Source organism: Tyto alba, unplaced genomic scaffold, assembly GCF_018691265.1.
Source record: "Tyto alba isolate M040663 unplaced genomic scaffold, T.alba_DEE_v4.0 Super-Scaffold_5, whole genome shotgun sequence".
NCBI classification, from domain to species: Eukaryota; Metazoa; Chordata; class Aves; order Strigiformes; family Tytonidae; genus Tyto; species Tyto alba.
The window spans coordinates 23,073,628-23,100,593 of record NW_024881326.1 but is presented as its reverse complement, the minus strand read 5'-3'; the positions used below and the strand labels follow the sequence as shown (position 1 = coordinate 23,100,593).

The following is a 26,966-nucleotide window of genomic DNA, read 5'->3' as shown; positions in this document are numbered from 1 at the left end:
AGAAAACAGTTATTCCTAGACGGGTGCTATGAAAATGCACCAAACTGGAGACCAAACTGGAGATGTGCTTTTAAGTTTAAAACTCTTAAAATACTCAAGTCCCATGATAACAGCACAGATTCAACAGCTCAGGACCATTCAAGGGGCTTGTTTTCTGTGTTTTTCTCACAAGCATCTACCATTTATAACTTGCTTAAAGTTACATACTAATTATTATCTGAGCCTCTTAAGTGTCTTTCATTCTGTATAAAAAGATCATAAAGATAGCTTCTTTGGGTTTTAAGCACTCATTTCCACGCTACTATTTCCAAAGCTGCACTGAGCAAATGGACAGCTAAGTAACTGACAGGGTATCAAGCATTTCTGCACAAAACTCCTCCATAAAGATGTTGAAGAGGTGTCATTAGAAAAAAAAGAAAATAAAAAAGACCAAAGGCAAGTTCCCAAGCTGCCATTTTACAGACCTGAACCATTAGCAAGGCCAGAAACTACTGACTGAGGCTGTACAGCAGTGCAGCTCTGATCCCACAGAAAAAAGGCACACAGAGGAGTGGTTAACGGAGCAAGGCATTTCTTATCCCTCTTCCTCCATCCCCCACCCCAAATCGTTCTTCACTGTTGACCAACAAGCAAGACCTGACCCCAAATGAGAGGAGCAGGCAGGCAGCACCATACTCTGCAAGCACATGAGCAGATGACAGGCAGAACCAGCCCTTGCAGGTGTGCCAATCGCAGCATTTTTTCCTTCTGCAAACTCTTCGGGGTAGGAATGCAGCTGAAATCACTGTCCTTGTGATTCCCTTCCTTTTTCTCCCGATAGCCTCTTCCTTCCTTTGTACAATTTGAGCACTAAGTTGCCACCATGCTGTTTTGTACATACAGACTATCAGTACACATGCCTTTGCTGCCTTTTACCTGCATTCTAAAATACACGTTCCCCTCTTATGCACCAGTATGCTGACATTTCTGGTCTGCGTGTATCAATGTTGGCATGTGGACTTCCAGGAAAACTTTGGAACCATCTCTGCATTTCCCATGCGATTTCCCTTCATGGTTGTCCAAAGAAGAAGTCACAGGGAGAAAGATGCATCAGAACCCAATGACAACATAAAACTATACTGGTCTGAAAATATTTATTCTTAGCCTTGGAATACCACGTGTATTTTTGTAGGAAAACTAAGCAGAGTAAATACTAACTTCTAGACATGTCACTGGATTTTCATCAGTTTACACAGGCTGAGTTTAACTCCTTTTTTCAGTCCTTAAATTGTTAAATACAAAACCGAAGAAATATTTGCTCAGGCAAGTGATTTGCTGTGGTTAAACAATTTGCTGTTCCGCTCTAATAAGCTGCTTGCCTCTCTCATTTTATTCATCTACTAAGTATCAGAGGAACCAAAAGCACTAGGTGGAAATAGGGTTTTGAGGTATGAAAACTTTCTCAAGTCTTGCAAACACTTTCTAGCGTGACCTGAAAAGTCTTCTGCACTCCCAGAACTTCTTCCAGAATACTTCCAGAAGCCACTTCCAGGCTTCTTTTAGCTTTACGGAAAGAAAAATGTTCAAAGTTATAGTGACAGTGTGATTTACTTCTCCCATTTTCATCTAGAAATATAGACAACAGAAAGGTCTAAATATTTGTGTCACAAATATGTTTTCTCACATTGGACTATTTCCTATTCATAAAGTTTTTGCATATAAGAAAAGATGCCAGACTCAGCAACACAGAAAAATGGGTTAAAATGGTGACATTAAGACCAGTGAACATCTTCAAGTATTTAAGATTCTTTTCCCCAACACCTATGTTCTAAAAATTCATTGACACAAAGCCACATTTCTGTTTTAAAATGGATATTATTACATAAAACCTCTGGTTTATGATATTAGCACTAGCAAAGCTTGCTCCAAACTGAAGGCAGAACCTCAGTTTCACACTGGAAGGAACCGCTCTGATTTTTTACATACCTTACAACTACCAGCCCGCTGACCTGATGAATACTACTACACAAGACCATTCTGATACAGAAAAAAAAAACAGACCCTCCGAAGTCCAGTAAAATATTCACAAAGCCACAGAGCTCAGATGCAATAATAATTTCAACATCAAATCGTTTCAGCATTTTAAATATGGCTGTAAGGTCACAAATCTAGAAACAGAATAGGAGCAAATAAGGATGCGCAACATTTTTTCTTCAGGATCCCTTAAAAAATTGACAGTGTGATAATTTAATTGGCTTCCTTATTCAGCTCTTTCCCCTTCACATGGGTCCTCCTCATGCCTTCATGCCTCTACCTCTGGCTTTTCAATCTATTAAACTGCAGCTGTTCCAATCACTGGAAAAGAATAATTAAAAAATGGTGTTGACAGTACTGCCCTATATACAAGCCAGTTAATACAATTTCTTTGACCATACATCATGAAAATATCCACACCAAAAATCATATGAAGGGAAAATAAAACTCTGCCTAAAGAGGAATTCAAAGGAAATCAGTGCAGTTATGTTTGCAGTCCCCTCACAGCAGCACTGTAACATTCCCCAAATATTGACATACAGAAAGAAATTGGCAATATGCACCTGGCAATATTTTTATTGAAACTACAGCTTTTCTAGAAACCTCAAAGATCTATCTTACAAAGAAACAGTCCTTCAATTAGGTTTTTTAAGTAAACAAAGAAATAAGCTTTAAAATAGCTGCAGACGGTTCGAAGAATTACAGAAGTACTTTGACTTACTATATGCTATGCTGTATTAAAGAAATTTTATTTCTTTTTTTTTTTTTTTTTTTCTAAGTAACTGAGGAGGGGGAAAAGCCCTCAGACACCAAATATATGTTACAACATCTTTTGGAAGCAATTACATGGTAGACATCAGAATGCACGTAGCCTCATAAATGGAACAGAGTTGCTATCAAATACATTTAATTCTTTTAAATTGGGCTGACTGCTCAAGGAACAAGGAATAATCATAAATTGTAAAGCATAAAGAAGTCAGATAAACTAGGTTTGCAGCCAACCCCTCCTGCTGTCAAAATGCTGTAAGCAGTACAGGTTCCTGTCTCTATAGCAGTATGTGTGAGGCCATTTCTAAAACTGGAAAAAAAAAAAGTCCCCAAATCTTTAAACATTAAGTTAAGCAGTCAGGGCATGTACCACATGTTTAATAAGAAGTACTGCAGTTTTCCATCCACCCACTCAGCATTTTTTCCTGTATAAATGAGGAAATTGCTGCAATAACATTTTAGGATGCATCATTTCAACAAAAATTGTTTTTATACATAAATATACATATGCATACTATATATAGGTATGTGTTCATATATATTTATAACATGTATCTTTACACACACACACACACACTTACTTTTATATAGGTATATGACAAATATATATTACCCTGCATCTGACACAGATACTTCCCCTTCCCTCCCAGACACCTCAGGAAAGATTCAAGTTCTCACATGATTCTAAGACTACCAAAATGTACGTTCTTCAACAAACCAAAGAGGCAGCAGCTGCCTGACTGAGAAGTAACCATGATGAATAATGAGTTTCTCCATTTCGTATGTTCTTCAAAAACCCACAGTCCGGGTCTTCACAAGTATCATTCATCAATGAGAAAAATCTTTTGATAGTCTAAGTATGAAATTTCTGAAATTATTCACCACAGTAAACCCCACACCATTTCCAGTGCGATCAGGTCATAGTCAGATATTTTTAAAACAATTCAAAAAACATAACTTAGGTTAAATCTTAAGTCAGCTTCCCAGAAACAAACAGGAAAAGGGGGACGCAAAAGAACTGAATAAACCTAATACCTGTATTGTTCACACTTTCAATATTTAGAAGGGGTGATTTATTAAAACATTAAATACAGTTTCAGGTCTATTAAATAACTACACATAGTCTCAGAAATATCTCAAATGTGTTTCTCAGTGTGCGTTTCTGGCCGTGAAAGCAGTTTTTATTTTATGTCACTTAAGGATGCCTTGCATTTTCTTGTGTGCCATCTTGAAGAAGGCTTTTTTCTAAAATTGAGGTTAGATTTCTAGCAAAAAATCACTTCCAACAGTCAAGATGCACTGTTAAATTAATGACATGCTACAGGTTATAATAGGCAAAAAAATAAAAACTCATCTTTGCTTGAGCAAACTACTCTTACATAAAAGGCATTAGGTAAAATAAGGTCTTAAAACACTTAGTAGGAGGCAAAACCAAAATGAGTTAATGAAGGTTTCCAACTTGTGATCTAAACCAATGTTCTGTGCTGACAACATACCACTAAGAAGAAATGCTTTTGAATTAACACCAATTTATTCAGAAAACTGTGCTCATCTTCCCCAGGTGATTATATTTAATAAATCACCACAGAAATCTGAATGCACAGTCACAGCAGCCAGACTGACCCTGCTGAAAATAATTGGTCTGAAGCAACAGTTATTTTTATTAGGTCAAACTGAACTACAAAGAATTTATTTCTAAACAACTTCTCCACAGCTGTTATGGTCTGTTGGCTGTACAATTTATTTTAGTAAAGTATACCTAAACACACACTTACACATCTGACTCATATGATGCAAATATATTAAACAATGTACTAATTAAAAGGCTCGGATTGAGCACCAGCCACTAAAAACTTCAGTATTTCTTGCACCACAGACAGCAAACTGCAAATTACATTAGTCATGTGTTGACTCAAGTATTTTGAAAATGTTCTTAAAATAAAAGGTTTAGGCTTTTTCTTTCATTCTTCTATTATTTATATAGAATCGGTTAGTCATTTTGCACTCCCTAAACCTCGCTGCCTTTATCCACCAGAGTGAGTTTTTGTGGTCCTGCACACCTATGCAAAGCAGTCCCTACTGAAAAGAGCAGGCATGGGGAGGCGAGAATAAAGCACGTTGATCACTGCTTCTATTGTATGCTTCTGTAATGACTCAATTTCTTTAAAATACAACAAGATTAACTTTTTCTGAGCACAGGAATTCCCACTGCACTGTCACCTCTGGTGGATCCAGTCTGCTAACCCACAAGCCACAAAATTGCCAATGTGGGCAGTCTGACCTCTTTTCTGAAGGCCAGAATCCCTCGGGGAAGACTGACAGAGACCGAGATTGAAAAGATTTCAAGAAAGATGCTGATGCTTCCAGTTCAGGTTGTCAGAAATCCCTGTGTGCAACCTGGGAGCCAACAAACAGCCAGAATGCATCTTCTAGGAGAAGACCTGAAGCTGCTGCACCGTGCTGCCCATGGTCACTGCGCTGCTGCTGGCTGGATTCCCTTGAGGAGTCACAAAAAATATGATGCTTAGATTCAGTTCAATCAGCTCAAGGAAGATTTACACCCCAGTGATGATATCTGTAACCATCCTGGCAGTCCTAAGTGCATGGAAGAGCTCTAATTGCAGGATTTCTGCAGTTGGATGTCACCTCTTCAGAAGATATCTAGTCATCTTCTATGGCAAAAAGAGGTTTTCTGTAAATTCCCACTGTTGAGTGTTGTTACACAAAGGACCTTTAACATTCAGCTGAATGGGGCGTAGGGAGGCTGCGTAATCAGTATGTTCATGTCACAGAATTAGAACAATCTTAGTGGTTATTAGCATAAAAAAAAATGCATTACTTTCAAAATGTATATCTTGCTTACATTTAGATTTTTTCAGAGGGTAAAAAAAGAATCATCACAAAAATGACACTTCATATTAAACAGTTCCATTTCTGTGAAATACACCATTACGTTCCATCTCCTATTCAACAAATGTCAAAGTTCCCACGTAATCATTAAATTATAGAAAAAAAAATACAAACTGCCTTCTTCTCTAGCATCTATGAGAATATAAATTTAAAGAAAATTGTATGTTTCCCTAAGCAAAGTTTCAAAAGATGCAAGTTACTTATTTCATTCAAGTTTGTTATGGTGGGCAAATGTACCAGCAATTAATTAATTTCCAAAGCCAGATTTGAAGTGGCAGTTTTAAGATATTCACTTAGACTGGAACAACTTTGCAGTTACAACATCCCTATTTGATGACAACTATCTGCATAATTTAGGATCAAATCAGGACATAAATAAATTGCATAAAATAGCTGTGCATAGTGAGAAAAGTCTAAGCACAAGCTGTTTTTAAAGAGGCCCACAGAAGAATGCTAACCTTATTTAGATTTTTAAAAGCTATTAAATATTTAAATCAAAGTTTGAAGTCTTCTGATTATAAACCTTGATTTCATAAAACTTTAAACATCTGATTCCTAATAAAAACTGACATTCAGTGCTTTGAGAAATGTCTGTGTAGCAGCTTCTACAGGTCATTCCGCTGAGCCATTTTACCAGCACTAGCACACACCAAGGCAGTTTTCTACAGCTTTATAGTGTTGTACATGTAGCCACATCACTTCACCCTGGCAAACCGTCCTTCAGAAACACAGAACTGAAGCAGGGGAGGAAAAGTGTTTAAAAAAAAAAAAAAAAAGAAATCGGCAAAGCTCTGAGGAGAGGACTGCACAGAGGATGGTCAAAGGGCTCAACCCAGGTGCCACTTTCCTTCCACCCGCCCTCGCAACAGTTCAGTCAGCAAAAAATAGCCTACCAATTCTACAAATAGCACTAGACTTCTATGCAAAACAGTCACATCACTCATCTGTGCTGCTCTAGTGAATCGCAGCAGGCTCAGGAGAGACCACATTACGGGGGGGGGGGGGGGGAAAATCAATAGATGAACACCGTGTAGAGGTCCTTGGGGTGAAATAGCATTGCACAGCCCAGATGCACAAACAGTGTACAAAAGTCAGCTGGAAAGAAGTATTTCTGTTTCAACACCTTCTGCAGATGCAGTCATCTACTTTTCTACAGCTGAAAATCTTTCTGATGCATACATATGCAATGCCAAACAACTATGATCACTTCGAGCTGGGACAAGCCTTTCTCTGAAGTAGTTTAAAATAAAACAATTGCAATTCAGCTTTTTGCCTGCCAGAGGGAGCTAAAGGAAAGAAAAAAAAAATCTGTATTTCTCAACATTGCAGAAGTTTTGGCTTTATCCTACCAATTAATTTAACTATACAGACCAAAAAAGTTTAAATGCAAAGATCAACCCAGCAGTGTCAGCCACAGGACAGTCACAGCCTCATCCCACACCAGGCACCCCTGCACCAACACCCCCACTACCAAAACCTTGCCAATTATGCCCAATCCATTCACTCCACTAATAAATTCCCCTGGATCTCTGAATGGAAACAATACCTTCTTTTTAAGGTATATTTAAATACTTCTTGATCCACACCATAGTGGAGATGACTGTGCCAGATACAGGCTTCTCAAAGAAGGAAAGCATCACATGAGATGGTAACTAATGCTTTATTACATCAACTTGTCATTAAACGCATGGCAACACTGTGCAGACTAAATTTCCAGTTTGCCAGAAAGAAATACGTATTATGCTGAACAGAGATTTTCATTTAAATGCTTAGTGGTCTTTTTTGCACACTCTTTCCACTTACTGTTTCTAACACTTCGCATCGGTATAAATCTGTTTGTAGTTAAGAGTTGCTACAGCATAAAACTGTAAGTTACTATTTTTCTTCTTGCATAGCACCAGCTAACCTGAAGAGCTTAAAACAGGCAGGAATTGGTCTCATTTTGCAAACTGGTAAAGCAAAATATCAAAACAATGTGTTCATGGGAAACCGGGATTCATTAAAACAGCTCAGGAAAGAATTTCACTGCACGCATGATGAACAACCCTTTCTTTCCGTCCTGCACTCCAGTTAAACTACTTCCAACTTCAAAAACTTTAGTTATAAAAGCCTGCATGAATCCCATCAGGTTTCATGTTTTGAAAAAGAGCAGAATGAGTATGCCATCATATTAAGGGCTAAACTGACCCAAATTTCCTTGGATCAAAATTTGACCAACAGCTTTTAAAAAAGCTTAATAGCATCCTGTGTATTTCTTACAATCAAAACACTTTTAGAAAAATCAGTTATGCCATCTTCTGGTATTTGTAAGAACTGCTCTACAAGACATACTCATTTTTCAAAAAAACCAGCATAATCAGAAAACTCACTCCACGTAGGACACTGATACGAAATACATTTTTTTAAGCTTTGGTTGATCTGTACAACATTATTAGCTCAGACTAGCTTGTGTCCAACCTTAAAGTTCCTAAGTCTGTACTACCTGCTGACAAACACAGTATCATTCCCCAATATTACCCGGTTTGAGATAAGAACAATTCTGCTCTTTGCCCCATCCCACCAGCTATCGCAAAGGAACTGGAAAAGACAGAGAGTGAAAAGGATGAGCAAACTTACAAAATGGCTTCTGTACAAGGAACAAATTGTTGACTGAACTTAACAGCATGGAAGGCAGATAAGCATGAAGAAATACGTTAAGGGCCTATGGTGTCACAAAAAGCAAGGTAAAGGTGTACAAGGAAACATTATTCACCAGCTCTCCAACACAGGAAGGAAAAAGCTTCAAATGAAACTAGCAGATATCTGGTGACAAAAAAACAGTAGCAATTTCTTCACATAACATGCTTCAGCTATCACATCAGCTTTCCAGTAACCATTTCTTCTCATGACATAGATTCACAGAAGCAACTGTGAAAAGTAATAAAAAAGTGGTTTGTAGCAAGAAGCGGCTCAAGCAAAGTCACATGCAAGACCAGCAATCAAACTCCTCCACCTTATCTCCCACTACCAAAGCATCATTAATACTGTAATAGGACAAAGGTATGGATATGTAAGAACAACTACAAACACTCTTCCTTCTATTTTATACCTGGATCTATGCAAAATAATCTGTACTGGTAAGCACACAAGGAAGGATGAATTTAAACTACAGCTTCATATCAAGAAATTATTGATCATTTCCAACCTAAGCCTTCAATATAAAACCATTTCTAGATGACAAATTTCCACCAACAATTTCTCAAGCACAAAATGCAGTGCATCTTCAGTGAAGGAGGAAAGAAGGCATAGAATTTGGTATGAAATAACATTAATAAATTATGTGGATAAATGACTCCAAGTGATCCCCATAGATCTGATGCTCCAGTGTTCCCCACAGAACAAACATCTAGCGATTCTCCAACATTAGACAATCCTTCACGCACAAATTATGTATTTCTGGCTATCATTTTCCACTGTCACTTTGAATTTAAAATGTTATTAGGAATTTCAGTGTAGGTATCAGACAGATCCAAGACCATGCTCAGGTACTTGTGTACAACTAGCAGAACCAACATAAGACACAGCTGAAACACAAGGACATCTAGAAGCATCCCCACTTGCTCATCACACCTTCCCACAAGGCTCTGCATATTCTTTCAGCTATATATATTCAGCTTTTTGCAGTATGTGTCTCATTGTATAATAATTTTCTGGATCTCTAAACAAGGCAAAACTTACATTAAACAAAGCTTTGCTTCAATGACTTCTTACAATTAAGGTTCTTCACTCATTCTTAAGTTCAGCAGTTTGGTTTCTGGAGATGCTGTAATTATCATTTTGCGCACACAAGGCAGAATGATAATATGCAGAAGGGTATACACACATCATGAGTAGTGTAAAACATTACTTTCATCACAAACACCAGAAGCCATGCTGAAACACCACTTTATTTGCCTGAAAGAGTTCCCAAGAACCTCAGAAATAACTACTATAACACCAAAGTTGCACAATAATAATTCAGAAGAATTATGATAGTAACTCAGAACACACATGCGCCTGTAGCCACCTGAACAGCATTGCTGAGAAAATGCTATGCTATAATCCCACCTAATGAATTGGTAAAATAACCAAATTTAAAATAAAAAGAAAAAAAAAGAAGAGTCAAGCACTGACATCAGTCATGCCTGAACTGCTCCTGCCTGCCCATGTATCTACAGACACTTATAACTGCCACTGAACAGATTTTTGCAGTTTAGCAAAGCATTTATTCACTCACTTGGAACACCGATTCTAAATTTCAAACCTTAAACTGAAAACAGTGTTGGTGTCTAGCAATCCAAAGGCAATCTCAAATGAACTCAGTACTTTCACAACACTAAGATCCTTGAAAGCTGAAGCTTTTGATACCTTTGAATAGCATCTACTGGAAACATGAAAAGAAGGCAAGAATAATTCTGCGGGGCACCTGGTAAATCTCTGTTGAGCCAGCCATATGCTACTCCAAATCCAAAAGCACAGGATACAGCAGTCAGATTAGGAAGGGAGGAAGGCAAAACCAAAAGCCAGACATTTATTCAATAGGGTCAGTACTGAACTTGAAGCAAAATGAAGTTGGTAGCTCAAGATAAGATGAACATTTGCCACAAGAGTCTCTGTAAACACTGAAATAAAAAACTGTCCGGTGAATAATGATCCTATGCAGGGAAACCAACAGTTACAGCAACTACTGGACCACAGGAGTTTTACATAAACAGTATTAGAGAAAAATGTTCTTACTTTAGTGCTTCTCAAACTTCTGCAAACTTATGTTCTGGCTCACATCCTGCATCAAGCAACAACATGCACAAACATACCTCTTTAATTCTCTTACTTAAGTAGGAACATAAGCAGATTACCAACACCTTGCTGCACAAAAAGCAGCTGCTGGGGAGAAATTTTTTTATTTTTAAAACATGATGAAATTTTGCTCGGTCCTGAAATGGGTTTTCAGGGTTTGGTGAGGGGGGGAACAGGGACGAGGACAGACGGGACAATGGCAATACTCAATTAAAGCACAAAATACTGATTTATTAAAAAAAGAAGACCTCTTTGAAAACTATCAGGGATGTTAAATAATTACATTTAATACACAGTTAAGAAGTTGCTCAGGATTCTTAGCCATTGTATTAAGCACCTCAATGTAAAATACCTAAATCTTGTATTTGCAGATAAGCACTCTATTTATCTTTTATCAACACCCTAGAACAACGCACAAAGCACAGCGTGACTAAGATTTTACTTCATTGCTGTAATCTGATGAAAGCATACAGAACCCAAAGGGCAAAAGTAAAGTGAAGTAAAATTATTGAGCACTAGCTTTCCATTGTCGAATGTACATAATAAAATCTTTTTAACAGCAGATTCCAGTAATGTGATGCAGTTCATTTACCCTCCTCCCTCCTTCTGCTCCCAAGTTCTGCATTGTAAATGGTCTTATAGCCCAGTACATTAACTGTCCAGAACAAGGCCATTCTTGTTCTTAAACAACACTCCTCATTACTCCTAAATTGTGCATAGCAGAGAGGTGGCCAGTCCAACTTCAGATCCCGCCAGCATGCATCACGTAATTACTCCTCATCAACCGACGTCTTTGTCACACCCCACTAAACAGCAGCAACGAAAAGGATTTCCGGTGTACAATGACAGACCCGTGACGTCCTGGCAAAGCCCCTGAGCAAAACCCAAGGCAGACTACTATGGATTTTACTATATGGATCCAGCTCTTATTGTCTGAAAACAGAACTGAACACATTCACATTGCTGTGCTAACTACCGGGGAGACAGAATGAACAAGAGAGGGGAAAGCCTTGCTGTGAGAGCAAAGAGAAACCCAGACAACAGCCAAAGATGCTGCTCTAGCCAGGAGAAGAGAGCTTTACAAAGCCTGCAAACTCCTCTGCTTCAGTTCTCATGTTCTGCTTTACTCCCACACCGCTCTGACTCACTCAAGGCACGTCGATCCACATTTAAGCAACTGCAAACACGGCTTTGCTATCCTCGTCCAGCTGAGGTACTAAGGAACTTGCTGACTTGTTGATACATGACCTCTATGCTCTTTAGGACAACAGAAGTAAATTGAGAGCACCTGAAGATTTAAACATACTCACTTCAAATTAAGTTTCCTTCCAGATCCTTGGCTGATACACCTCCACTTACTTAGTTGTCAACTTTGATTCTACTAGCTTGTAACCGGTGAGCTGGAGCAGAAGAATGAACTAGAAGTCTGGAATTTGGAACAGGGCAGTTGCATGCTGAAAACGTTTGGACTCCTACATGATGGAGCTGGATGTGATAACACAGCTTGGGAAGATGGAAGAGGATTAGCAAGATGCTCAGGTTTCGGACATGTCATGGGAAGGTCCGGCATAAATATACACACAATATTGTAATAAAGCAGAATAGTAGTTGTTACAGCAAGTTTTCTGGGACAGACATACTGCATTTTAACAGTGCACCGTTATTTTCATTGGTTAAATTTACTATAACCTGCAGGAATCATACTGTATGTGGATTTCAGATTTCAGTGTGCCTCTATTTATGGGATTGGTAGTCACCAGGCAGTAGAAAAACATACTGTCTGAGAAGCTGAGTTGTTTCCCTCAACAGTCTTTGCTGGTCCTGCAAGATGCTTCAATAACACCTCTGAAGATCATGTGAGAACTTAATAGCTGCTTCAACTTTCACTGTCCAGGGCAGGACAGTAATGCAAATAACCTGGCACTTCTCATTTTTACAAGATATCCTTAACTACGTTAGCAAGCTTGAAGCGCAGCTCATTAAAACAAATCAGTTTAAGATGCAAAACCTACCGGTCTCCCTATACAGTGAACACCCAAGCAAGATTGGGTATCCTGTTTTTCCAGCATAGCCTCTACCACTGTGCAATTATTTTCTAAGAAATACCTTATTTTGCATCCAAGTGAACTAAAACCTGAACCACAGACACATCTCAGATGTCCAAAGACCATGGAATCATCAGAAGAAATGTGTTACCAAACTCCACACATGAACATGCATGCAGAACACCTCTGGAATTAAAAAAATTGAATATGCAAGTGGGGGTTTTTTTTGATTGTTTGGGTTTTATAATGCAAGGTTTTTTGTTGTTCGGGTAGGTTTTTTTCCTCTTCATGTAAGGCACAAGTGTTATGCACATCCTTCAGTTGTTTGGGGGTGGGGGATGGTGTCCATTTGTTTTTAAATGTAGGAAGTACCAAGAAACATTTATCGCCCAGAAAGAAAGGTATACTTCCCTTTTCAAAATTAGGTGATGACTTTTCCTATCAACTAAATGAAATGAAATCAATCAGATGCACCAACAGAAAAGTTTTTCTTTCTTCCCCTTCCCTTTATGAATAAAGAACAGTGTAACTCCTCCATATTTGACTATACTGCAGGACATGGATTACAGCTGAAAGTTAGCACCAAAAAGTATGTTCTAGAGTATGGAATTTAAAGATAGCATGGTTGCTTCTCAAGATGACTACTTTAATTTCAAAAGTGTTTATTCAGATGATCAACTGCTGGCTAAAGCAGATTAAACTGCCTATTAAAACGATTCATTTTTGAAGCAGCAGGAGTTATTTAAGTGTTTGAACATGCTATACATTATCCATTTAAGAATTATGCCAGTCTGTAACCAAAAGTGATATGCCCAGTTTAACTATAGTGTCACAATGCACAAATTAATTACGTGCAGGAAAAAAAAAAATCCCATTCTCTCTCAAAGGGAGAACACTATACATGCTACTTGAGTAGTTTATTTTAGATTTAGGACTCTACAGCACTTTATCATGAGCATAAAGTCACTTTGAATAAAGTCTATCTTTTTTAACTTGATGCACTCAAACACCAAACTGAGCAGGGAAACAATTACTCATAACACTACACCCACCACTTGCCATGAAGAGAACAGTCATAACCAATATACATCCACCCAAGTGACAGAAGACAGAGATATGAAAATAAAAGGGAAAATTACCATCAGCATGAGATTACATTACACTAACAACATGTCACCAGCTGGAGAACTTTCCAGACATGTATTTTTTCAGCAAAAACTGCTCATGCAGTATTGAACACAATACTAACTATCGAGATATTCCACACAGCTAGCTTGCAAACTTACCCATCCCATTAAAAGCAGGGGCCTTGCTTCCTTCAGAGAGACAATAAAAACTCTTGTAGATCCAAACCTATTTGTTGCACAGATCAAGTTGCAAACATTTCATGTGTCAAGAGCACTGTATTACAAACAATACACAACTACTACATTTGGACAGATGTTAGCATCCAGAAGCCACGTATAGAAGAAGTTTAATTGCAACTAACCCAGAAACGTGCCTAAACCGAAACCAGAAACCAGCTTTTAAATATGCAAGAGGGTATTACTACTTTGAACTACCATTCCTTTCTTCATGCAAAAAAAAAAATATATATATATATATATGTTAACAGAGTTAAACGCTACCACTTTACTCATCAAGCCTGCACATAAATTTCTAGTCATTCAAGATCAACTTTGGTTGGTTTTTTATCAAATACTGCATCATCACAAAGAAAACATTACCCTTACCTAGTCAAAATTGAAAAAAACTTCAGAGATTTTATTTAAATGTAAGTAACACGAAAGCTGTGAGATTTTGATTTATTAAACTTTGAGTCATTTGGAATAGTTGGTTAAGAAAAAAGTAATTTGGAACGCTAAAAGTATTTATTGGAGATACAAACTTTTTACTGAAGAGGTTAACTCTTCTATTGAGGTTAAAAAAAATCATTTCCTCCTAAACAAGCACAAACACTGTCATACACACCATACTGAGACCAGATGTGACCAACACAAGAGTCTAATAAATAAGAAACTTCTAATCTCCTCAAATCCAGTTCCTCATCTTCCAACTTTAGCTCTCACATGAATATATTCAAAAGGCTTCACGTGAAAATGCCAACATTCACATTTCAAATGAAAACATACTACTACTGAAATATTGAAGTGCACATGTGTAAGAACGAAGACATAAATTCATGAACCTAATGAGGAGAGAAAATACTTGTAATGTCACTGCTACAGACAGAGATGTATGACTGCTAAATAAAATGACGTACAACAGAATAACTAGAGAGAAATAGAATGGAGTAAAGAGTTACTGTTTGGGATTACTAAAGACTGGAAGCTTTTGAAGATGGAGAGAACGCATACATAATAACTCTGCTCTAAGGAAGGCTTTTACAATTTCTTCTTCAAGTTTTTTTTCTTCAAGTTTTACAGCATTATTCATTAAACTGCCACTCTTTATGCTAAGCAGAAATGACTGACCAAAGCACTGCTAAAAGGCTGTATGCATTCACTGAGAGACAGCAGTATACAAGAATTTCACTCATATGGAAGTCTGAAAAGTGAAACTTGAGACTGAATATGCTCAAGTCACCATAAACGCATCCAGCAGACAAAAGGGACTTGTGTGCCTGTTTTGAAAAAAGCAGAGAAGCTCTTTCCTCTAATTTGAGATCAAACAACCAGTGAAAAATCCCCCCGGAAGCAGAGCGCAGCATACTGATGAATTGGATCATTCTTCAAGAATGATTTAGCTACTGCCAAAACATAACTTCCATAATTTAAACTGTTGTCCCATGAATTATCTGTTTAGACTGAGATCAAAGTACACAAGATCAGTCAATGAAACTACAGAAACAGTTTTATTAGATTTCTTTAGTCTAAAATTGCTGAAAAATAAGGTTGCTTAATGTCAATACAACCTTTGGAACAGAAATAACTGAACATTTATTCTTAAGAACAATGCTCAAATCAGTTTTTTAAATATATTAAACCAGTTAAATGAAAGGTTTAAATGTCATTAACAATCAAAATGAAGAATGTGGAAGTCTTAAATGGCATTAGCAAAAAATTGCTAGTCATGAACAACTCCATTTGATGCAGCAATATTTTCAACCACCTACATGGGAAAACAAATCCTACCAACCTAGTTTTCCTCCTGAAACACTCTTATTCATCAATAGATCCCTGTCTCATACTCAGAAAAAAACTGAATTAAACCTAACCCTCTTGGCTTGATGAAGCTCCTTTACAAAGGAGTGCCAGAAACTTTTATAACAGCAGCTATTTCATTATAGAGTCAAGGCATCTAAGCTTACATGAAAAAGAAAGTAAGTATGAAGTTCTTAATTCAACTACAAAAAGCATGACAACCAGCAAAGGCAGAGTATGCCTTCAGAGATTTTCAACAGAAAGATACTGCACTAGAAACATACTGATTTTTCTAGTTTCTTTGAAAAAAATGAAACCAGTCACTTATTAATCGGGTCAGACAAAACTACCATTACAGGTGTGCAAAGTATAGCACAATATAAAACTGCCAACAATTTTATGGCTTCCTGAAATCAGGTTCAGTTAGTTAAAACACAATTGTTCCTTTATCAAAAACTTTATTTCAAGTAATAAGGTTAATATAATCTGGAATTTCTTCCAGGACAAGGCAATTGTCTCTACTCTTGCCCTAAATTTGTTGTTTTGCTTTCTAAAAAAAAAGAATAAGCACAAAAAGATGAAATAGCAGGTACAGTGTAATCAAGACAGACAGAATGGCTGATTTCAGTATATTTTAAGACAGAAATCCCTCCCCAGCCATATCAGGAATGTTTTTAGCACACTGTGAGATTTTATAAGTAAGTCTTCTGGCCTCCTTGTTCCAAAATTGGTCTTTGGATACCTAAAAGCAGATGCAAGGGCAGCTGGATCAACTAAATCAGAAAAATCCACAGAAATCTTGGATTAGAGAATCATTAAGACTAAAGCCAGGGGGTTTTCTGCTTTGTTTGAAAAATCACATAGTCCGTTATTTGAGGAACAAATTAGCTTACAGCTCACTGACTAGGTCCTTGCATTTCTTAAAGTCATTTGCTAATGAGCTCTTCCAGAATTCCTGTCTTCCAGATGGAGGAAAAAGGCTTCCAGGCTGCCATCCTGAAAAAAAAACCCCACTGACACCTCTGCAGGAATTCAGGCACTTCCAACATACCTGTCATGAAGCACTGCTGACACTTCCCCTCTGAGCACAGAACGATCCATGCCGCCCAGGTTAGTAACTCCCCTGTTGACCAAAGAATATAAAATGTAATACATGACTTTAGGTGAGAGTAGCCACACCGAAGTACACTTAACATGGTAGAACACATGAAGTTGCAGCGAATCGCTGCCAAAGATCTGTGAAGTCTAACTTTTGGTTTTGATAAGAAAATTAAGTTTTTTGTTTGAAGAAATAAAAATGCGTCACAGAAAGCCACAAAGCAGATGAGCCACATCCTAAAATCTGTTCAGGCACAACAGTATCTGCGAGCTGGCCATCTCCATATTACCTTTTGAGGTTTTTACAGAAATATGTCAAGGCTATCAACAGCAAAAGAGAGAAAACTAACTCGAGAATAAATTCCATCAACTGGAAAACCTGATGTTAAAAAAGAGGAAAAAAAAAAGTGTGACAGTATAAAAAGTGCAAATCTCAATGAAAAGCCTTTATCCTGATCCTCCCCAAACCTAGTGCACGCAAAATCTTTCTGCATGAATTTACACTCCACTGCTCAGCTGCCTTGCCTGTATTTCTGCTACTCCCTTGACTACCATAAGCTTCAATTAGTCCTCTTTTGGCTTGCAAAATCAGGATCTAATCTAAGATGCTAATTTCTAATTAACTTGTCTTGCATTCATGTGTTCTTTTAAACACAAGGAGAACATCTAGGAGGAAATATAATCATAGTATTCCATTGCAATGCAAGGACCAAAGCTTCAGTGCACCAAAGCTTTGCTGCTCCTCAACTGTTAACAATCTGAACAGAAATTATAGCAGACTTGGGCCTAATTTGAAGCACAAACGTGAATTAAATGAGAAAATGGAATTGATCTCTTATTTAATTACTCATCTCTGTTCAACTTCAAGAAGAAAACGTTGAGAAGGATTCCACCACAGGTTTCAAATACCTAAAATGTAGTTGCAGGGAAGATGGAGGTACTCCCTTTACAAGGATGCACTTATGTTTTCCTTTTTTCTTCATTAAAAATCGTTCTTGAAAGTGTGTTACAAAGTGAAATACTTTCCAATCAACATTAAGTCACTTTTGCTACTACAAAGCATTCCAGACAATGAAAACATTTTCTATTAAAAAAATATTAAAATAACTTTACTAGTAGTTCTTTTTGAGAACAAAGCATCAAGCATGAAAATGAAATTCAAAAGTTGAACGAGGTCTTCATTTTAATATTATAAACCCTTGGGTGAATGTGACAATATTTATATCAAATTCTTCTCTTCTACCCACATACTATTTTGACTCTTTGGACAGATCTACATTTATGCTTTTTATCTTGACTGCAGTATTACATCATTAAGGATGTGCAATTTTGCCTGACTGGTAATTTGTTTGCTGGGGGGAATAAAGAGAGTGTTTTGTTTGCAGGATCTCTCCCTTGGCAAGAGATTGAAGCTATAGGAAACACAAAGGGTGTTGTTTCTCTAAATAACTTACACATTCAGGCTAGCAAGAGCCTTAAACAAATGCAGTTACACAGAGAAATTACTGTTAACAATTTATGTCATCAAATCTATTTGGATAAACTGCAAAAAAAGCCATCTTTCACAAGTGTGTGCTGCCTGTATAAAGAGTTACTGTCAAATATACAATTTTTTCCAGAACTACTTCTCCAACATCTTCAAGATGCAACCTCTTCTCCCTCATTATCTACTCAGGTAAAATCCATCTTTCACAAAATTAGATTATTCTGGTTTCAGACAGGCTCCACAATTCTTTAACCTTTAAAACTTCTGAAATGTCATCCTGCCTTATCCCTTCAGCCACGTTAAGTTACTATAGTGCACCCATCCAACACTCCTGCTTCTCTCACCAAATCAAGCGTGAGAAGCTGCTTTCTAATGCCTTTCAGAGCTCAGCTTTGCTGCTTTTGCAACATTTGTTCCCCTTAATTAAATCAACCTTTGGCAAACTGTCAAACAAGCACCTCTGTTCTCTTTCATGTGATCCCTTACACACAAATATGCCTTAAAAAAAAAAAAGCAACAATAATTTCTCCTTCAAAAAAACCACCAAGTCAGCAATGACACATGGCACTTGATCATCAGCAGTGCTGATATATTGCAAGTGTTCCCTCTTAGTCACTCGGTTTGATTTTCCATAGATCCTCATCTGCACCTGCTCTCCTTTTGCACTGCAAGTTGTAACCACCTTGGATCAAAGATATTTTGGTTTACCTTTGTACACCAGCATTGCTTGTCAGGTAAGTATTCAACCAAAGTATTATCTAAGGAGAGTTTCTGCAAGCTAGATACTAAGCTGTACTTTTCACAGTATTTTCACATATACAAAAAACTAAAAGCACAGCATCTTTAAATTCAAAAGAATAAAAGATCTAAACTTATCACAGAGGCAGTTTTTCACATGGATGAAGTAAAAAATGAGAAATCTGATTCATAGGAAAATTTATAAATTTCTTCAATTTTTTTTTTTTTTTTTTTTTTAATTTAAAACACATGACTGCCTCCAGTAAGGTAGACTATCTGTGAGCCTTTTCAGCAAGAAGCAAGAGCTTGAGGTTGACATAGTACAGTTGATGGGATCACAATGACAAATGGCATTCCTCAGGGATCAGTATTGGGCCCAACAATAATTAACATCTTTGTTGGTGCCATGGACAGTGGGATTGATGCACCCCCAGCAAGTTCACCCACGCCCCCGAGCTGTGTGGTGGGGGACAGGCGGGAGGGCAGGGATGGCACCCAGAGGGACCTGGGCAGGCTGGAGAGGGGGGCCCGGGCAAACCTCATGGGGTTCAACAAGGCCAAGGGCAAGGGCCTGCAGTGCTGGGGCCAGCTCGGGGGCCCCCAACAGCAGAAGGACCCGGAGCTGCTCGAGCGGGGCCAGAGGAGGCCACGGAGATGCTGGGGGGGCTGGAGCAGCTCCCCTGGGGGGCCGGGCTGAGAGAGTTGGGGGGGTTCAGCCTGGAGAAGAGAAGGCTCCGGGGAGCCCTTCGAGCGGCCTCCCAGGGCTTAAAGGGGGGGCAGGAGAGGTGGGGGGGACTCTGGGTCAGGGGGTGGGGATGGGACGAGGGGTGATGGTTTTAAACTGACAGAGGGGAGATTTAGATGAGATCTAAGGCAGAAATCCCTCCCTGTGCGGGGGGTGAGGCGCTGGCCCAGGGTGCCCAGAGCAGCTGTGGCTGCCCCCTCCCTGGAAGGGTTCAAGGCCAGGTTGGACGGGGCTGGGAGCCCCCTGGGCTGGGGGAAGGGGGCCCTGCCCGGGGCAGGGGGGTGGGTCTTTAAAGGTCCCTTCCAACCAAAACCATTCTATGATAACACAGGTAAGCATTACAAGTGCAAGTAATTAGCAATTGTTAAGGTAGCACTAGACTCTTCCAAACCCAGTACAAAAAGTTTATTACCTCTGATTAAAAGTCACCAAAACTGAACCCAACAAGAGGTTCGAGCTGATTGCTGAGCACTCTGCTAGCATGGTAACAGCAGAGACTCAGGCCTTTCCATCAGAGACTAATCTGATCCAGCTGCAAACACCCAGATGCAACATCTGTTGAGTCAGGGTTGCTTAGAAGCAAGCATTAAAGAGGACAGCGGGCAAACATTTAAAAAATATTCCCTGTGGATTTTTCTCTTCAATTGAAAAGACTACTACACTGTTGCTTACTACATATTCGTGGAAAAAAAAAAAATAAAAAAAATAAAAAATCAACATACTATTTCCAAAGCTATTCACTTTGGGTCCTTGAAGCAAAAGCTAGAGATCATCATTAAAAACAAAAGTTGTGTCAAACTGTCCAAAGTCTAAGGAAGCTTTGACACTAAAAAACCAACACACTTCATATTGCACACAGGAGTTCATTAAAATTCTGCAGTAGGCATATGCTGGATCAGTTCAGATTTCCTGAAAAGCCATTTACAAGCAGTGTAATTTCAGGTAAGCCACATACACTAAAAAGGAAGTGAGACTGTTTAATAGAACAGGATCCACTACACTGCACTCCATAATACAAATCCGTATTTAAAGTCAGTGCAAGTAATTCTTGTTTTATGTAAACCATTCTTCTGCAAAACTAGCTTGTACAGCACACGGAGCACTATTAAAGCAATGTAAACATCTGGCTTGTGAAAAATACACTCTAACATGCAGGATGCAAGCTGGCAATGAAAACGTCACCGATGTGCAGAGTGTAAAGCTCCATAAGATCTGCTGCTTTGCCCTCATCATCCTATAACATGTCCCAAAATCGTCCAGGATGCCTGCACCAAATCAGAATATACAAACTGTTTCACTACATAGCTACAGCAACCTTTAACGACACATTGTACAGACAGCAAAATAAACCCCTAGAGCTGTTACATGGGGAAAGAAAAACCTTTACACAGTCTCAATGCCATGAAATGTGTAATCTCAAAATCATTCAGCAATTTCAACCTCTGCATAACATTTGCAGGAACACAATCATGCTTCTGTGCTCCCTAGCTAAAACAGGATTATTTCACTGTCTACGTACACCAGCATCTGTGCCATAACAGATCTGGGCTCTCAAGTCAATCCATGTTTTGGCAGTTATGAGCTTCCTAACTTGAACTCTAAGAGTAACAAGTCTGACAATACCAGAGTCACTGTTAAATTTCAAAGTAAACACAGAGTGGCATCTCATATAAATCTTTATGTAGCTGAAGTTTATAACCAGACCTGTCTGCTAATACACTCGTTAAGTGACATGTAGGACAATACACAGCTGGAGAACGCTTTTACTGAAACTCTAATGCACTAGTTTGTGTCTGCCACAAAGCAGAGGCCCCTCCTCTCTTCGTACGCTATTCCTAAAGTTTCTCTGTTTCAAATGAGCTTCTCTTTCCACACCAATAACTCTGAAGACGACACTGCCTCCGACCTCTTCCTTGTGTCTCAACTAACACCTCAGACTGCCTGCTACAGCTTTGCAGCCAACAGCCTCATTGAGAGTAGAGACAGACAGCTCTTCCCACCAATTCTTCACATCCAGCAGACCCCACAGACACATCTCTCCAAACTCTAATGGAAGGGGCACCTCTTGCCACATCCATGATTTCAGGCCGTATTTCAGGTTTTGGACAGTAAGCTGTGAAGCACCAGGCTGGTGAGTCCCATGCACCTAACATGCATTACAGGTGGCTGAAGGGTTCTCCCTTGCCCCCCCTCCCTCCCATTCTGCAATGCCCTTATTTTGCTGTCGGCAAAGTTAGCTTTTATCTGAAGTTTTCCGAAAACTACCATGTTACACAGCATCACATCTTCCCCACAAATGGGGCAGGAACCTCAAACTCACCCATTTCCACAAGCAGCTGCATGTGACAACAGGTTCACAGCAAGTAAAGTAGCAGAAAGCACAATTTTTGCAATGCCAAGGTGTGTGTATCAAAACACTGTTTCAAATGAAATATTCTTTTGCATTTTAAGTCAGCTGATCAACTGTTTCATGCCTGGATTTGCACAATGAACCACAAAATGAATCAAAATATTAGGAAGCTTATTAGTTGGACCAACAACATCTAATCAATTTGATGTAGAAGTGTTCTTAAAATGTTTGAGTCCTTACAGATTTATGGTATATTTGGTGTTCTGTAAAGGACTTGCATTTCACTTGCACTGTCCATCCCTCATAAAATCTCTCTCCAATGTAAGACACCTATGGCTACAATTTCAGCATAAAGCTCATTTATCACCACCCATACTTAATAAATCCACACTGGTGAAAGAGATTCCACTGACAGAGGTTTGATTAGGTAAGCACTGCATTAAAAAAAAAAAAAAAAAAAAAAAACAAAAAAAAAACAAGGCACACAGCAACAATCCACCAAATACAAGGAAAACGTGTATTATCTCCAGGAAGACAACAGGACATTTGGATCCCACTTTCGCCTCACTAGCAGTGAAAAAAACCCTGGTAAGAAAGCAGCTGCCTACTGTCAGTTATTTTAAGAGCATAAAGCTTTATGTGGTTACTAAGATCAGGGAAGGCCAACGGAACATATTAGTCCATTCATGAGGAAACTGAATAGCTTAGATACAGCATGTCCCTTCAGTGTCCAGCTTGTCACATACACCCCTAATCTACTGATTACCGGGGGCACTGCTCAAGTACCTATTAGTATTGTGCAAATTAAGACTTAGTCAGACACAGGCAGATGTCAAGTAGAACAAGGCACCCTCATTCAGCCTGTCAGGAAAAAAATCAGTATAGGTAATGGCTGTGCATCTCTGTGTTTTTGTTGAAGTACTTTATTTCTATAATTCTAAGTTAAATATTGCTCACTATACTTAGGAATTAATATTTTTGAATTTTATGAATGTCAATACTACTAAAAGAAAATGCTTTTATTGTACGTTCTCACTTTAAAATCAAAGCCACTTTTTAACTTATTGGACTAAGTTGCAGTATATATTTTAAGCCCGTTAAAGCTTGCTGCTTGAGCATTCAAGAAGTGAAACATTTTTCCACTTTTAATCAGTAATTCTGCACATTAAGTGCACAGTAATAACCACAATAACAACAAAAGTAACAGGTAAATAACAATTTCCATTACACATCCCACAAACTTTATGTAAACTGTATAAATACCACTCACAGAAAGAGATATTACAGCACAGAAGTTAAAGCCCAGGTTATGATCAGGTAGAACTGGGAAAAGAAACCAGTTCCTGCAGCTCCATGCTGCAACAAGGACTAAACTCCATTCAATTCACAAACTATCCCGTTACACCTGACACAGTCACCCTCGCAATAATCCCAAAAGAACTAATGAAACCAGCAGATAGATATTACCTGTTATTGCATCTGCTAATGCTGACACAGAGGAGTCTTAATGTAGGCAAATCCAGAAACACAGCTCACGGTGGGTGTCACTTGCTATAAGCCTTATCCGCTCTCCTAAGTACCAGAATACAACCTGACCCAGCCATACACTGAAGACCACGAAAAGCTGACTGGTATGCAACTAAAAGGTCCTTAACAGCAACCGTCTGTGTGAAATAAATGCTAGGCTCACAAAATAACTGTTGTCTCATAGCGCCTTTTCTGAAAATTACCACACTAAAATATACTCAACATCTATAAACACACTCAAAGAAAAATGCATGTATTATCGGTAACTGCGTCATCACTACAAAAATATTTTAAAGTATGCAGACTGATACTTGGAACATTTACACCTCAGCTTTTTTTTTTTTTTTTTAACAAGAAATAAGAGATCAATCAAGTTCCTGTTTTCTTAAACTGATAATAAAGAAGATATTTTATTAAAAAAAATAGTTATTTCTCAACTGCAAACTTTTCCAAGATCTGCAGAGTGACAATCAGCTGGCACGTAAATACAACTGTACTTGTCTAATACACTGTACCTGTCTACAGCACATCAGACTTACGGAAGCCTGTACAGATCAGATGGCCACACAACTTCTACTTCCCTCATTCACCCTTATACCTTCTAGAAAGCTACAACAAGAGTTTAAAGAACTTTTTTTTTTTTTTTTTTTCCCCAAGGATAAATATTTTTAGTTTCTGAAAAAGGAATTTTCATCTTAAGGAAGCAGCTTAGAAAGTTGAAACAAAACAAAACAAAAGAATATGAACCAAACCAAGCCTTTGGTCATATCCTCTCACCTCATTACTAACAGCAATCTCTCTTGTCAAGTTTGCGGAATTTAAATAGAGACACTTTTAAGAACAGTGTTATCATGAAGGAAGCAGCAAACCCCTGAGCAAGTCTTACATGATGTACTGGGTCAGAGGCGGGACTGCCAAAAGGTGACTGCCCCAGGGGCAGACCAGAGCAGTTGGAGGAGCTGCAGAAGAATGCTGCCCACAAAATCTAATCCAGGGACTCTGCTTGAGCCCTGACCAGAATCTGAAAACAAGGAGACCAACATGTGCCATGACCAAGGAATCAAATAATCCATTACTCTGGTTATTCACAAAAGGTATCACAGAACGTAATATTTTTATTTAAAATAATAATTACTACTCTTAAAAGTTATATTATTATTAAATAATATTCCATATTATCACTGCTACTCAGCGAACTGTGGCAATCTCTTCATGGAGTCTGGCCACAAGACAGTGATCTCAAGGTCACAGAGTAAATCAAACCAACGTTATCTCCGGGGCAAGTCAGCTGGATCAGCAAAAGAATCTCTCCTGCTGCTTCATGAAGAATCCAGCACCTGGCCCAGACACTGTTATAAAGAAATCCTCCCGCAACTTCCTGAACTGGCAAGCAGAGCCTGGAAGAAGCCAGGGAAAGATGACTACAAGCCAATATTATCTTGAAGCAGATTTTCTCTTGACTGAAAGCAAGAAAGACTACCAGCCACTATTAGCAGAAGCTGAACCTCATGCCAGAATGAGGAAATTAAACACTAATGACAATTTTTTAAAAGTAGTACTAAACTACAAATCACAAAAATATATCTATGAAAATATGCAAAAGGCTCCAGGATTAGGAAAGCCTATAAACCATTTAAAAAACCTTTTCCTTAGATCTAGGTAACAAAAAAGGCAAATCCCATATAAGAACCCAAACTGGTTCCTACCTAGGAGTTTAAGCAATTACTAGTCTATCATAATAAAAGGATATTTTTCAATTTAAGAACAAGATTTTCATGGTGTAGCATTAATACTACAAATGCAAAAGTATTCAGAAGTCGAGGTGCCTGAGGTAACAGCAGTTCTAACTTGAGCTCTTCAGTGCCAAGGAAAGCACTTAAGAAGTCCACAATGTTGTGGCACCATTCTCCTACATAATTATCATTAGAATAAAGCAGTAGCTCCAGAGTATCAAAGCTTACGGTTTAAAATAAAGCTCTCAAGACCACATTACTTGTATTATACTTAAAACAACTGGAAAAAAAAAAAGGCACAAAGACTATCACAGAAAATCCTAAAATAACATTTTGCTTTAATTCTCAACTGTTACTGGAAATTTGGCAAAAAAAAAAAAAAAAAATACTGGGACTAATTGTCCCAAAGGAAAGAGCTGGCTGATTAGTCTACAGCACTAGAAACATAGCCTATTTATGGTGTCCATCTGAGAAACAAGCCATTGCATCACGTAATTGTGATCGTAAAAAGTTACCTCATTTCCACAAAAGTAAATCCTGTAGGTACTTATTTATGTACAGTTATATTGTGTCATAGAGGTTCTTCCTTTCCTGTAATATTTTGAGAGTATAGTTTAGCTGCATGCTCCCAGTATATTGCTGTGCTCCAGAAAGACAAGAACTGAAAACTTTCAGGAAAGCTGCTGTTGACTTCTACTATTCCCACTTGTTTTACGGCAAATACATGAGACTTCCAATCAAAATTAGACCAGGACAATAAAGCATTAAATGATCTTTCATGTACAGCAGGTAGCTCCTATAAACTCAACAGAAGAACTTCTGTAAGTACCGAGTTAACTCTGCTAGAGGTTACACATATACCCAATGTCAAGGCTTTTTACTGATCTCTAGAACACATTCAGCAGTCAACAGTGCAAGTCTTTGGTAGACTGATCACTGTAGCAGAGTTAGGCATCGTGGTTAATCATTTATGAAACCATACCTATTCTATTCCTCTGTCTTCCAGCTCTTTATTTCAATCATCAGCTTTGTCTGTGGTTTCCATGAAGAGCTCTATATTCACAGCTTTCCAGAACCAAAGGAAAATGTTGGGCAAATGGCACAGTTATTAATTCCCACATTAGCATTTTAGGCTTTTTAGAAAACACACGTCCGTTACTCACAAAGTGTCTCTCCACATCATCTCTGATAAGCGGAAATATCTCCTGTGTTCTTCATGCACCTGTAGTCAAACAGAAAAGAAATGAAGCAGAGTTACAGACATCCCAAAATAGCATCCGCCTCTCAGATCCCATGGATTTTCACAACACAAACCAAGATTCATTCTAAACATTCACACACAATATGACTTCTTCCCCATTTCACTAACTTTCTCCAGTAAAATAACAGAGATAAAGGAGCACAGAAGAAATAAAACTGCTTCTTTGCATCTGTTACAATGCTCTTTGCTGTGGAAACAAGGATGAATTATGAAAACTAATCAACTGAAGAGGGAAAGCACATGCCCTAGATTTTTCAAATAATCTCTCAGCTTAACCCCATTGTTCCTGAGCCTGCCTACCCTATAAACAATTCACTATAATGGGAGCTGTGAC

At 38.4% G+C, this 26,966-nt stretch overlaps 1 protein-coding gene across 7 annotated transcripts in view; it reads right to left on the bottom strand.

The window, feature by feature from the left end:
• KLHL13 (kelch like family member 13) overlaps positions 1 to 26,966 on the bottom strand; it is an 85,747-nt gene that overhangs the window by 40,369 nt on the left and 18,412 nt on the right. For 4 of the 7 annotated variants that reach the window (XM_042807152.1, XM_032991832.2, XM_032991834.2 and 1 more), the window contains 2 exons: positions 26,535 to 26,593; positions 16,746 to 16,817 (listed from right to left, as the gene is read on the bottom strand). In XM_042807152.1, coding sequence (XP_042663086.1) covers positions 16,746 to 16,817; positions 26,535 to 26,554 — 92 coding nt within the window. In that variant the 5' untranslated portion in view covers positions 26,555 to 26,593. Of the gene's footprint in view, positions 1 to 16,587; positions 16,713 to 16,745; positions 16,818 to 26,353; positions 26,419 to 26,534; positions 26,594 to 26,966 lie in introns of those variants that run through there. The other 3 variants (XM_042807154.1, XM_032991837.2, XM_032991839.2) reach the window with 3 other exon arrangements.